The sequence below is a fragment of the Corythoichthys intestinalis genome, chromosome 1 (genome assembly GCF_030265065.1).
Source record: "Corythoichthys intestinalis isolate RoL2023-P3 chromosome 1, ASM3026506v1, whole genome shotgun sequence".
Taxonomy (NCBI): Eukaryota; Metazoa; Chordata; class Actinopteri; order Syngnathiformes; family Syngnathidae; genus Corythoichthys; species Corythoichthys intestinalis.
The window spans coordinates 51,717,835-51,732,103 of record NC_080395.1 but is presented as its reverse complement, the minus strand read 5'-3'; the positions used below and the strand labels follow the sequence as shown (position 1 = coordinate 51,732,103).

At 40.3% G+C, this 14,269-nt stretch overlaps 1 protein-coding gene across 5 annotated transcripts in view; it reads right to left on the bottom strand.

Moving 5' to 3' along the window:
• LOC130912697 (protein diaphanous homolog 3-like) overlaps positions 1 to 14,269 on the bottom strand; it is a 225,874-nt gene that overhangs the window by 172,628 nt on the left and 38,977 nt on the right. For all 5 annotated transcript variants that reach the window (XM_057830758.1, XM_057830761.1, XM_057830759.1 and 2 more), the window contains one exon: positions 13,199 to 13,313. In XM_057830758.1, coding sequence (XP_057686741.1) covers positions 13,199 to 13,313 — 115 coding nt within the window. The remainder of the gene's footprint in view (positions 1 to 13,198; positions 13,314 to 14,269) is intronic.

The following is a 14,269-nucleotide window of genomic DNA, read 5'->3' as shown; positions in this document are numbered from 1 at the left end:
AGATAAGGCACTCCAATAAAAATACATTTTTAAATTTTAGTTGTATTCTTTAGGGTCATTGTCCTCACATAGAAGCACAACTTTCCTGCAGTAGTATTAATTTCTCTCTATGAGCTAATAAAAATAAAAATCTTGAATATTCTGTCTGTTGTACTTTCTAAGGATGTCCCGATCGCATATTTTTGCGTCCGAGTCTGAGTCACCTGACTGAGAATCTGCCGATACAGACTGCCACTTAGATACTGATATTTTTTATTTTTTAAACATATCACGACAGTGACGACAGTGTCCTTGGACACAAGGACAGTTTTTATATTTGTATCATAGAATTTACAATTAATTGACAGGACACTTCCCCCAGACATTGCGCCACACCTTCTCGAAGGAGGCCGATGGTCCACACAAGCCCAGGCAGAGAGAGCAGTTATCCATTCTAACGCTGGATTTAGGTTGAAATGGGATGAATGTTGTCCTGCATACAAGCATGCACGAGAGTTTCAAGAGTGATTTGGTTGAGGATTCAAGGTAATTATTATATTTTTCACACCATGCATCCATTCTGAAACATTGTAAATACAATGATTGGGAAAGTTAGCCACTACGGCCGCCACAATGGATTGCAAACTAGATTTATACTTCTAAATATTTACGTAAAATGAATGACAACTGCCTGTTGTTTTTGCTGTTATCCAAGAGTCTAGACTGTTTTACGTTCATATCTATATAAATTAAGGGATTTACGCATTTATTCACAAGACTGTTCAATTTAAAAAAGTCTTTTGCTAGGCGGTCACCACATTGGATTGCACACTAGCGTTATACTTCGAAAATATTTACGTTAAATGAATGATAACTGCCCGGTTTTTTGCTTTTAACCAAGATTCTAGACCGTTTTAAGTTCATATCTATAAAAATTCAGGGATTTATGCATTTATTCACAAGAATGTTCAACTTAAAAAGCTCTTTGTTTTGCTAAGGCCGCAATGTTGGATTTTGTATCTCTAAATTGTAATTTAGATATTTCTGCGTCCATATTAAAAAAGGTACTGCTGCTCTTTTCACTTCAGAGTAAGGAGGAGTTGAAGACCAGGCAAACTGTTTTGATGAGTAGTCAGAGGCCAACATCAAGTTCCTCCAGGAAATTGTGGTTAGGTATCTTGCAAATCTCACCACTTAAGTGGATTAAATTTTAAATTTCAATTTTAATTTTTGTATTTTTTTAATTTTATAAATACTTCCAGGTTTGGGCCAGCAAGGAGAAGAAAAAGAACAGCGGGAGAAAGACTGGCAGGTTGACGACGCCCACCGCCTCGGCTCTGCACATCACGTGCAATGCCCTGCCCACCTCCTGCAAGGACATAATCCTCCGCAACATCCCTGGGTTCAAGTATGTGTGCATGGGGAAGGCCAACTCTGACCCGACGGAGCATTCTTTTGGCAAGTGCCGCCACATGTGCGGCACCAATTACTGGAAAAGCATAAAAAACTTCATGGTCAGCCAAAGGCCTGCCCAGTGCCTGCACTTGCTAAACCTGGTCGGGTTCTTCTCCAGGGACGTACAGGCCGACCTGGACCGCGCCAAGTTAGAGAAGAAAGGATGACGAGAAGATCTTTGCCAAGCTTGCCAGGAAGCTGGCCGACGAGCAGCTGGACCCGCCGACAGACAAGTTGCTCCTCGCCACAGTCGGCAACTACGTCGGCTACCTGGCCAAGAAAGTCCAGGCTAAGCAAGAGATTGCCCGGCAGGAGAACATGGAGATCGCCATGGAGGTCGAGAGGGGTGACCCGCCCTCTGTGATGTTCAACGCCCTGCTTGAGCTGGTTGACAGGGGAGAACTGCAGACAGCCGGGCGGTCCTCAAGCGGCAGTCTCTCCCCATGGCCCACATGGCATCCTTTGGGATGTCGCTGTGGGACTCCCTGATGTGCAGGCAGGAAAAAAGGGAGCGCAGGGTTAGGTTCCTCTCCCTTGCCATGCGCCACAGTTGCACACACTTCAGGCACCTGCTGGCGTTCCTGACGGCCTCAGATCCGACCTTGCAGGGGTACAGGTGCCAGGAGGAGCACAGGCTGGCCAACACCATTTTGCCGCACATCAGCAAGTCCAGGAAGCTGACCAGGGCCCAAAAGCCATAGGCCAAGAGGCACAGGAAGCTGACCAGGGCCCACAAGTCATACGCCAAGAGGCTATGTGATTGTTGAACGACGAGGGCCAGATAGCTGAAAAAACGTGCTCAGGCAATAGTGACATCAGAATTCAATAAATAATAAGATTTGATTCTACAGTGCCCTCCATAATTATTGACACCCCTGAAAAAGATGTGTTTTTAGATTCTAATATATATATTTTTTAATTCAAATAATATGGGACCTTAATGGAAAAAAAGACAAAAATCCAACCTTCAATACAAGTGCATTCATTCAGTGGGGAAAAAAAGCCCACATAAAGAAAAAATTATTTGACATCAAATAATGTGTGTCACATTTATTAGCAGCCCTAGTGTTAATACTTTGTACAACCCCCTTTTGCCAACAAAACAAGGTCTGGGGACTGAGATGGCCATGGGAGGAGCTTGATTTTATGTCTATTGAACCATTTCTGTGTAGATTTGGCCATATGTTTAGGGTCATTGTCTTGCTGAAAGACCCAGTGACGACCCATCTTCAGCAATTGGGCAGAGGGCAACAGATTTTGATTTAAAATGTCCTGGTATTTCAAAGAATTCATGATGCCATGCACCCTAACAAGGTTCCCAGGGCCTTTGGAAGCGAAACAGCCCCACAGCATCACTGACCCACCCCCATACTTCACAGTGGGTATAAGGTATACTTCCGTATAACTTGCAAAGTCGTTTCCAGGCTAGGGAATCGAAATACGATTTGAGGGGTGAAAATGTGTTTAAACCTAAATACGCTAGAACGTGTTTAAACTTAACTACGCTTGAACAACACTAAAATCATTTTCGCTTCCTTACTCTGGTGTAAAGCTTTGGAACAAACTAGATTCTGCAGTGACCAGCTCAGGGCCATTGGCTGTTTTTAAGAGGAGATATAAACAAACCTTATTAAATAATTATGTTGCTGACTCAAGCTAACTCTTGGACATAATAAGAACTGTACAAATGTTAAATAATGTCTGGGTGGCAACTCAAAACTGGAAGCAAAACTGAGTGTACCCAAAACAATGGAAAAAAAAAAAAAAACAAAACAAAAAAAAACAAAGGTCACTTAAAGCCAATGCAAACAGAACTCACAAGGACATATCATCTGTTGGCTGTAAATGCACAGACAATTTACTTAAAATTCTTCAAATTTGTAACGAAATGATACTGGTCGATTGGCCACTGTCCTGCTTTACAATGCGGTCAGAACCTGGACAACGCGCCTGCCCGGAAAAAACCTTAAAGTCTGGATATTGTGGAGGATAGCTGGGGTAGATGGCGGCCGCTGTGTCTGACCACACTCGAAGAGGAACGATATCGAGGATGTTTCCTTTTGGTGCGCTGCTGGCAGCTTCTGATTGTGCCAGGTGGGACAGTGATCGCTGGGACGGTCCTTCTGAAGGACCTAACGACGCCAGTCCCCCAGGCCAAGAGTCCACAACTGAAATGGCGATGCAACCGACTACAAAGCTGCGCAACCTTGAGATGAATGTTCGTCGGGAGTCAGCAAGGAACGAAAACTGCGACGAGGATTAAGTCAACAAAAGGAGGGTGGTGGACACGGCCTACCATCGGTCCTCAGCTATTCCCTATCTTCTGGATCGTTCGTTCGTCGTCTCCCGCTTATCCGAATCCGGGTCGCGGGGGCAGCAGCCTCAGCAAAGAGGCCCAGACAGCCCTCTCCCCAGCCACTTCCACCAGCTCATCTGGGAGAATCCCAAGGCGTTCCCAGGCAAGCCGAGAGATATAATCCTTCCAGCGTGTCCTGGGTCGGCCCCGGGGTCTCCTCCCAGTTGGACATGCCTGAAACACCTCCCGAGGGAGGCGTCCAGGGGGCATCCTAACCAGATGTCCAAACCACCTCAACTGGCTCCTCTCGACATGAAGGAGCAGCGGCTCTACTCCGAGTCCCTCCCGGATGACCGAGCTCCTAACCCTATCTCGAAGGCTGAGCCCGGCCACTCTCCGAAGGAAACTAATTTCAGCCGCTTGTATCCGCAATCTTGTTCTTTCGGTCATTAATCTTCTGGATCGAATGTATTAATTAATGAATTATGAACTAGTCTACTGGATCTAATCAATATAACGAGCACATTGCCTCGATCGACTATGGACTATTGGGAAAATGAACAATCAGAGGGGATGGTTATTATAAAAAAAACCTTGAAATCATTACGAAATCTGAATGTCAAAAATTGATATTCGATATTTTCTGCGTCCTATATGGTATACTGGGGACGGGTTTCAATAAGCTTCAGCTTCTCCCGTCAGCCCTTTTCTTTTCAGGTTGAATTAATTGTAAACACATATAAATGCTGTATGTTTGTTTGGATTTGTCATGCCTAAAGGGAAAATTAACAAATAAAATAAAAATAAATAAAATAAAAATAAGGTTCTTTTCAGCATGCACATCTTTCGTGGCACGTCAGACCAGCTTAGAGTGTTTGTTGCCAAAAAGCTCAATCTTGGTCTCACACAAAAATACATATGGTCCCAGGTTTCAACTGGGACCATGTGGTTTGGTCAGATGAGACCAAGATTGAGCTTGTTGGCAACAAACACTCTAATTGGGTCTGGCGTGCCACGAAAGATGCGCATGCTGAAAAGCACCTCATACCCACTGTGAAGTATGGGGGTGGGTGAGTGAATCTGTGGGGCTGTTTCGCTTCCAAAGGCCCTGGGAACCTTGTTAGGGTGTATGGCATCATGAATGCTTTGAAATACCAGGACATTTTAAATCAAAATCTGTTGCCCTCTGCCCGAAAGCTGAAGATGGGTCGTCACTGGGTCTTTCAGCAAGACAATGACCCTAAACATATGGCCAAATCTACACAGAAATGGTTCACTAGACACAAAATCAAGCTCCTCCCATGGCCATCTCAGACCCCAGACCTTGTTTGTTGTATAAAGGGGTTGTACAAAGTATTAACACCAGGGGTGCTAATAATTGTGACACACATTATTTGATGTCAAATAATTTTTTCTTTATGTGGGAATTTTTTCCCCACTGAATGAATGCACTTGTATTGAAGGTTGGATTTTTCTCTTTTTTTCCATTAAGGTCCCATAGTATTTGAATTAAAAAATATATATATAATAGAAGCTAAAAAACACATCTTTTTCAGGGGTGCCAATAATTATGGAGGGCACTGTATATAGAATTCATGTATCATTTATTTATATATCATTTATAATCGATTCTGCATGCTTTCCTCAAGGATTACATTTCTGATGTGAAAGTTGAGTAATTTATTAGCTGTTGAAAACATCAAAACCGTTCTTAAAAAAATAAAAAATAAAAATAAAAAGATGGTAAATATTGCTATTGATCCTGAAAATATCGGTATTTTTTGTGCATCTAACGTAAAATCTGAGAAATTTATAGCCATTTTAAGTTTTGTTATTCTGAAATAAAAAATAATCAGGATTTTATTAGGGAACGACATTGAATTTTTTGATGGCCCTGCTCATGGAGACTCATATATGCCTAAGGTAGGTGAACGTTTTGGTTTAAGGTCGCAAGCGGCTTTGGTTTTGAAAATATTTGAATTTTAAGTGTTTTCAAAATAGGCCTCCTATGAATCTGCTCCACGTTCCCATCAATTAATAGTGAAGTCTACGCTTGTATCTTCCAGCATGACCAAGACAAGACCAAGTTTAAAGTTGCAGGCTGTATCAGCTTCTTTGCTATGGTGTGTGTTTTTTTTTTTTTTTTGTTGCACTGAGCAAATTGGTGTGTCACCTTACATGATGCTAACAGTGCTCGCTGGTTTACTGATGTAGCATTCACAGTGGGACGACTGTAGGCAATATTCGTTTTCGCTTATAAAAATAAAAATTTTTTAAAAATCAAGCAGCTGATCAGTGTAATAGGGATCGGTCTTCAAGTGACGTCTTGCTTGCTTTGGCTTCATGCTCTTCGCTGCCAACATTTTTAGACACAGTAACCATACCGGTCTTTCCTCGTCTCGCACTGTATTAAAAGTGAAACCAAACGCTTTCTTTGTCTTAGCTTTCGGGACACATCTTCGACATCCATGTCAAATATTTTTCAATGGTGTCTTTGCTGTGTGCTCTTTTAGGTGCACAAATACTGCGCACAATTTGAAAATGAGAGCTCCACTGCCACCCACACCCATCAAGGGTCTTGGTCAGCTTTAAGCGCACCTCGCTTTGCTTGCATTCACAAGCGAATCAGGGTGCGCTTATGCTACATTACGTGCAACGTCACAGCGTGGTGCTGTGACGCTGCTACATAAATGCTCCATGCTCCCTCCCCTACCAGGAGGGAAGTATTTTCTCTTCTAAATGTGTCCAATCAATGAGTGCGCCTCTCATCCACGTGATGCAACTCAGAAAGTTCAGTTGGTGCAATGTGAATACTCAACCTTTTCAACAAGTAATTTGCAAATGTTGTTGCGAGGTAGCTCTCCAACTGGAACATGGTCCTCTTGGTCGAATGTGAAAGTGCCCTTCCAAAAACGAAGCAGACTATCTGAGAAAAACAACTTTCGTACGTTTAAAAAGGACCATGCAGTGCTAGTGTGAAAGCACCCTGAAGTATTCACACACAACAAACACAAGGTAACACAACTGTGGATCTTGATGTATACAAACGGCCAATAACTAAGAGAAAACAAAAGTGAAATCTACCTCTACCCGCCTGCAAGGTGTAGACCGCTCGAAAAATATTAGATACAAATATTAAATTGTGTTCTGCCACATCGCATATTCCATCTATCGCGGGTTGTTTTTAGAATGTAAACCACACAATTAAAAAAACGGACCACTGTATAAACATGAATATATCCACTGTCTCACAACCTGATCAAAAGCCACTTTCTGAATGCTGGTTGAGAGTAATTTACTCTCATCCATGTCGATCAATGTGAAATAACACCCAAGATCATTCAATTTAAATACATAAAGCCACATCTGGGTATAAATCTCATGCCAGCCAAACTATGAAAAATTGTGTTAATCATGGTACAGAAAATACAGTATATTATGCACTATAGTCCATTCATTTCAAGTAAATAAAACAATTGGCTGGAGAAAAATACACATTTGGATGTATCTATGTCATTCAGCTTTTGCCATTAATGAAGATGTCAAGTGACAACGAAGACACACAGTCAAACACACATATGCTAAATCAACACCATTTTTAGTCTAATTTTAGACAACCAAGGAAATAGCTGCTGTTGAAGCAAATAATACGGTAGACAAGAAAAAAATAAAAGGTTTCTGACAGACCCTTGATGAATTATTTTTAGTCATATATAGATGTGCATATTTAATGAAATACAGTGGGGCAAATAAGTATTTAGTCAACCACCAATTGTGCAAGTTCTCTTACTTGAAAAGATTTGAGAGGCCTATAATTGTCAACATGGGTAAACCTCAACCATAAGAGACAGAATGTGGGAAAAAAAAAAAAAAAGCAGAAAATCACACTGCTTAATTTTTAAAGAATTTATTTCCAAATTAGAGTGGAAAATAAGTATTTGGTCACCTACAAAAGAGCAGATTTCTGGCTGTCAAAGTCGTCTAACTTCTAACGAGGTCTAACGAGGCTCCACTCGTTACTTGTATTAATATGGAGGTAGATTTGTGTCTTTATTATTCAATCCAAAAAAAAGTTGCTTCAATCAAAATATATATTTTCAATCAAAGAAAAAGTCAGTTCAATCAAAAAATATGTGTTTGAATGCAAAAATAAATTTGAAACTCAAAAAAATATATTTGAAAACTTCTTTTATTGATTTTTTAAAAAATTTATTTATTTAAGTCAAGTTTTTTTTTTTTTTTTTGATTGAAACAACATTTTTCATTGAAGTCATGTAATTTTGAGTTTGGACCACATTTTGGCTAGGACATTTGTGTCTTTATTATTCAATCAAAAAATAAGTTGCTTCAAACAAAAAAATATATATTTTCAAAAGAAAAATCACTTCAATTAAAAATAAAAAATAATTCAATCGTAGGAAAAAAAGGTTTGAATGTGAAAAAATATTTGAGACTCAGAAATTCGCATTTGAACACTTTATTTTTCATTCAAACTGTTTTCTTTGATTGAAGCAATCCTTTTTGTGTTTGAGCCATATTATGGGTAGGACATTTGTGTCTAAATCATTCAATCGCAATTAAAGTTGCTTTAATCAAAAAAATATTTTAATCAAAGAAAAAAATCATTTGCAAAAATGTTTTTGAAAATATTTTTCTATTTGAAATATATATATTTTTTTATTGAAGTGTCACTTTTTTTGAAAAGCAGAAAGTTTTAAACTTTTTTTTTTTTAAAGTGGAAAAAGTTTTGAACGCATTTTTTTTTTTTTGAAGTGGAAAAAGTTTTGAAAGCACTTTTTTTCTATTGAATCATTTTGACACAAAGATTCAACTTAAACGTTACTTCCGGCATGTTTGAGTGGCAGGTGACTACGCCAATGGCATAAAAGTATAAAGCAAGAATAATGGCCACCAGGGCTCCATCCAGCCATCGGACTCGGCTAGAGTCCAAGCTGAATATAGGGCACCGGTACAGGGGTGTGACATCGGCATCTCACCGGAGTACCCGCGACTGTACGTTGCCCTGTCGCGGCAAACTGGTCGGACCCCGATATCAGCCCCCAGGCGCGGAGGCCGGCTGTCGAGTGGACGGCCCGCGAGTGACACGACACTCATTCAAAGCTGTAGCGATGGGGCTACTGACGGGGCTCCCGGCATCTCGCCGGTAGTCCACTCGCTTACTGGACAGGCTAGTGTCAAGCCACTCGCCGACCACTCCTGTACAGGCGCGTCGCGGACACTCCGGTTGGAACCAATTACCAACCGTCACGTCAGGGCAGCGGGTGAAGTTCGCGGTGTTGAATCACATTAAGCAGCAGGGCACCGTACTCCGGTGAGATGCCGATGTCACATCCCCGTGCCAGTGCCCTATATTCGGCTTGGAGAGCAGAGTCCGATGGCTGGATGGAGCCCTGGTGGCCATTATTCTTGCTTCATACTTTTATGCCATTGGCGTAGTCACCTGCCACTCAAACATGCCAGAAGTAGCATTGAAGTTGAATCTTTGTGTCAAAATGATTCAATCGAAAAAAAAGTGCCTTCAAAACTTTTTCCACTTTTTTTTTTCCACCAAAAAAAATAAAGAGTTTAAAACTTTCTGCTTTTCAAAAAGTGACACTTCAATACAAAAAATACACATTTCAAATAAAAAAAATATATATTTTCAAAAAAAAAAAAAAAAATTGCTAATGATTTTTTTCTTTGATTAAAAATAGTTTTTTGATTAAAGCAACTTTTATTGTGATTAAGTGATTTAGACACAAATGTCCTACCCATAATATGGCTCAAACACAAAAAGGATTGCTTCAAAGAACAGTTTGAATAAAACAAAGTGTTCAAATGTGAATTTCTGAGTCTCAGATATTTTTTCACATTCAAACCTTTTTTTCTACGATTGAATTTTTTTTTTTGATTGAAGTGATTTTTCTTTTGAAAATATATATTTTTTGTTTGAAGCAACTTATTTTTTGATTAAATAATAATGACAAATGTCCAAGCCAAAATGTGGTCCAAACGCAAAATTACATGACTTCAAACAAAAATGTTGTTTCAATAAAAACATTAAAAAAAAAAAAAAAAAAAAAAAAACGACTTAAATAAAAAAAAAAAAATAATATAAAGAAAAATAGTTTTCAAATATATTTTTTTGAGTTTCAAATTTGTTTTTGCATTCAAACACATTTTTTTTTAAATTCAAGTGACTTTTTCTTCGATTGAAAATATATATTTTGATTGAAGCAACTTTTTATTTGATTGAAGCAACTTTTTTTTTGGATTGAATAATAAGGACACAAATCTACCTCCATTTATTAATGGCACCTGTTATACTCATTATCGGTATAAAAGACACCTGTCCACAACCTCCGTCAGTCACATTCCAAACTCCACTATGGCCAAGACCAAAGAGCTGTCGAAGGACACCAGAGACAAAATTGTAGACCTGCACCAGGCTGGGAAGAAGACTGAATCTGCAATGGGTAAAAGCGCTTGGTGTAATGAAATCAACTGTGGGAGCAATTATTAGAAAATGGAAGACATACAAGACCACTGATAATCTCCCTCGATCTGGGGCTCCATGCAAGATTTCACCCCGTGGCGTCAAAATGATAACAAGAACGGTGAGCAAAAATCCCAGAACCACACGGGGGGACCTAGTGAATGACCGACAGAGAGCTGGAACCACAGTAACAAAGGCTACTATCAGTAACACAATGCGCCGCCAGGGACTCAAATCCTGCACTGCCAGACATGTCTCCCTGCTGAAGAAAGTACACGTCCAGGCCCATCTGCGGTTCGCTAGAGAGCATTTGGATGATCCAGAAGAGGACGGGGAGAATGTGTTATGGCCAGATGAAACCAAAATAGAACTTTTTGGTAGAAACACAGGTTGTCGTGTTTGGAGGAGAAAGAATACTGAATTGCAGCCCAAGAACACCATAACCACTGTGAAGCATGGGGGTGGAAACATCATGCTTTGGGGCTGTTTTTCTGCAAAGGGACCAGGACGACTGATCTGTGTAAAGGAAAGATGAATGGGCCCATGTATGGAGAGATTTTGAGTGAAAATCTCCTTCCATCAGCAAGGGCATTACAGATGAGACGTGGCTAGGTCTTTCAGCATGACAATGATCCCAAACACACAGCCAGGGCAACAAAGGAGTGGCTTCGTAAGAAGCATTTCAAGGTCCTGGAATGGCCTAGCCAGTCTCCAGATCTCAACCCCATAGAAAATCTGTGGAGGGAGTTGAAAGTCTGTGTTGCCCAACGACAGCCCCAAAACATCACTGCTCTAGAGGAGACCTGCATGGAGGAATGGGCCAAAATACCAGCAACAGTGTGTGAAAAGCTTGTGAAGAGTTCCAGGAAACGTTTGGCCTCCGTTATTGCCAACAAAGGGTACATAACAAAGTATTGAGATGAACTTTTGGTATTGACCAAATACTTCTTTTCCACCATGATTTGGAAATAAATTGTTTAAAAATCAAACAATGTGATTTTCTGGGGGGTTTTTTCACATTCTGTCTCTCATGGTTGAGGTTTACCCATGTTGACAATTACAGGCCTCTGTAATATTTTCATGTGGGACAACTTGCACAATTGGTGGTTGACTAAATACTTATTTGCCCCACTGTGTATTACACAGTGAGATTGGGTCCAATGAAACCTACAGTGACAAGCAGAAGTATTTGAACCCCTTGTGATTTTGCAAGTTTATCCACTTAAAAAAAGAGGTACCGGTCTTAAATTTCAATCATAGATACATTTCCACTAACGGAGACCTAGTCTATAAAAATCCAGAAATCAGATTGAATGATTTTTTTAAATAATTTATTTGTAATTTACTGGGGTAATTATGACACTCAAAGAGTCAATCTACCTCAAAAAAGTCCACTTTAATCCCATGAGTAACCACCCCCCCACCTGTTTAAACTCAATATTGTCACCTGTCCACCCCACAGTCAATCATAATCCAACTGCTGCCATGGGCAAGACCAAAGAGCTTTCGAAATACACCAGAGAAAAAAAAATGTTGAGCTCCACAAAGCTGGAAAAGGCAATAGTGAGAATAAATCAACAGTTGCAGCAATTGTTAGAAAATGGAAAAGGCTAAACATGACTTATAATATACCTTGGACTGGGGCTCCCTGTAAAATCTCTCCTTGTGGGGCATCACTCATGATGAGAAAAGTGAGTGCTCAATCTAGAACTACACAGCAGGAGCTTGTCATTGACCTGAAGAGAGCTGGATGTTTCAAAGGCTACTGTCAGTAGAACACTTCGGTGTTAAGGTTTAAAATCATGCATTGCTTGGAAGGTTCCCCTGTTGAAGCCAGTACATGTGAAAGCCTGTCTGAAGTTTGCCAGGGACCATCTAAATGAGAGGTGTCACACCGATTCCACAAAGGGCCGCAGTGGGTCCTGGTCTTTGTTCCAGCAGATCCAGCACAAACAGTTCAACCAATGAGGTTTCTGGTAAAAAAAACAAGCAGCACCTGACTGCAGTCAACTGATTACACTTGTAAGACACCGGATTGGTGAAAGGCTGTCCTGTCTGATGATGAGTTTGAACAAAAACCCACACCCACTGCGGACCTTTAAGGACCGGTTTGACACGCCTGATCTAAATGATGCAGAAGGGTCATGGTAGAAAGTCATTTGGTCGGATGAGGCTAAAGTAGAACTTTTTGGTGAAAACTTTACTCGTCGTGTGTGGAGGAAAAAGAAGGGTGAGTACAATCCCAAGAACACCATCCCCACTGTGAAGTGTGGGGGTGGAAATCTCATGCTTTGGGGCTGCTTTTCGGCAAAGAGGACAGGATGACTGTACTGTATAAAGCAGAGGATGAATGGTGAAGTGTATCATCAGATTTTGAGCCACAACCTCCTTCCCTCAATCAGAGACTTGAAGATGAGTCGTGGCTGGATCTTCCAACATGACAATGATCTGAATCACACAGCCAAGCTGACCAAGAAGTGGCTGCGTAAGAAGCATATCAAGGTTCTGGAGTGCGGCTAGCCAGTCTCTGGATCTCAATCCAATAGAAAATCTTTGGATAGAGCTGAAACTTAGTGTTTCTCAACAACAGCCCCGAAACCTGACAGATCTAGAGAATATTTGTGTGGAGGAATGGGCCAAAATCCCCGTTTCCATATGTAAAAACCTGGTGAAGAACTACAGAAAGCGTCTGACCTCTGTAATTGCAATCAAAGGCTGCTGCAATTAATATTCGCACTGATTTTCTCAGTGGTACAAATACTTATAAACCCCAGTAAATTACAAATAAATCATTGAAAAATCATACAACGTGAGTTCCGGACTTTTTTTAGATTATGTCTCTATAAGTGGAAATGCATCTATGATTGAAATTTCAGACCTCTACCTATTTTCTAAGTGCGTGAACTTGCAAAATCACAAGGGGTGCAAATACTTCTGCTCCTCACTTTAAGTATACAACTGTCTTACAGTACCTGCTCTTTGTGAACCAAAGGTGAGCCCAACTCTGTTGAGCAAATCTGGCTTTGCATATTGGTCATCATTAGCGAGCACCCAGAAACAGCCCTCTGACATTTCCTGGGGATGGATCTAGATAAAATAAGTATCCAAAAATCAGCACATCTGATTGGACTTTGTACAGAGTACATAAAAAAAAAACAACAACAAGCTAGAAAGAAAGAAATAGAGAAAGAGAAATTTCACCAATAATTTTTTCTTATCAGTCTGCTAGGCAGAGGTTGAAACAAAGAAAAAAGTTCCTCCAAAATAATATCACATACAATAATATCTTTTCACCAGATTACTTAAATGGCTGTGTTTGAGATAGGCCTGAACGATATTGGAAAAAAAAAAATAACATTGCGATATATATTACCAAGGCTCCACATTTACTTTTTGCATTGGTTGCACTGGTGCGCCTAACTTTTTTCTTAAGGTGCACCAGCACAAAATTTAGGCGAACGCACATTTTTCATTGCATCACTTTTAACACTATAGTTTTGATCACTTTCCATAACATTCATATGAGTGCTTCTACTCAAATTCACTCGCATTTTGACGCTCACGCTGCCAAGAACAGCCTCTCACTTGCACAATGATTTGCCACAGAGTGGGCTAGCGCTCATGTAACAAGATAAACGATGATTAACACATTCGTGCCTTTGATCGTAGAGCTACTGAGGTTTCGCTGGCGAGAACAAAGCTACAAACCTGTCAATCACCGTTTAAGTACCAAAAGCAAGCTGGACTGCTTAGAAGGAGGGAGGATAAAAGGCTGTACAAGCATGAGACAGAAAAAAATGTTGTTGTTTTTTCAATTAAAAACCTGATCCTTTTCACCCGATTCCGATGCTCTGAAAAACGGCACGATCGGCCCAATTTCCCATCCGATGATAGGATCAGGATATCACGAGTGGATGGGCCTATTTTTTAATGCAACAGAAACATGCTGCATGATAAAATTGCTGCAACCACAGAAAATATTTAACAGGTTTATTTTAAAAAACGCCTAAATTATTATGCTATTTAACTTGTAAATTATGTAA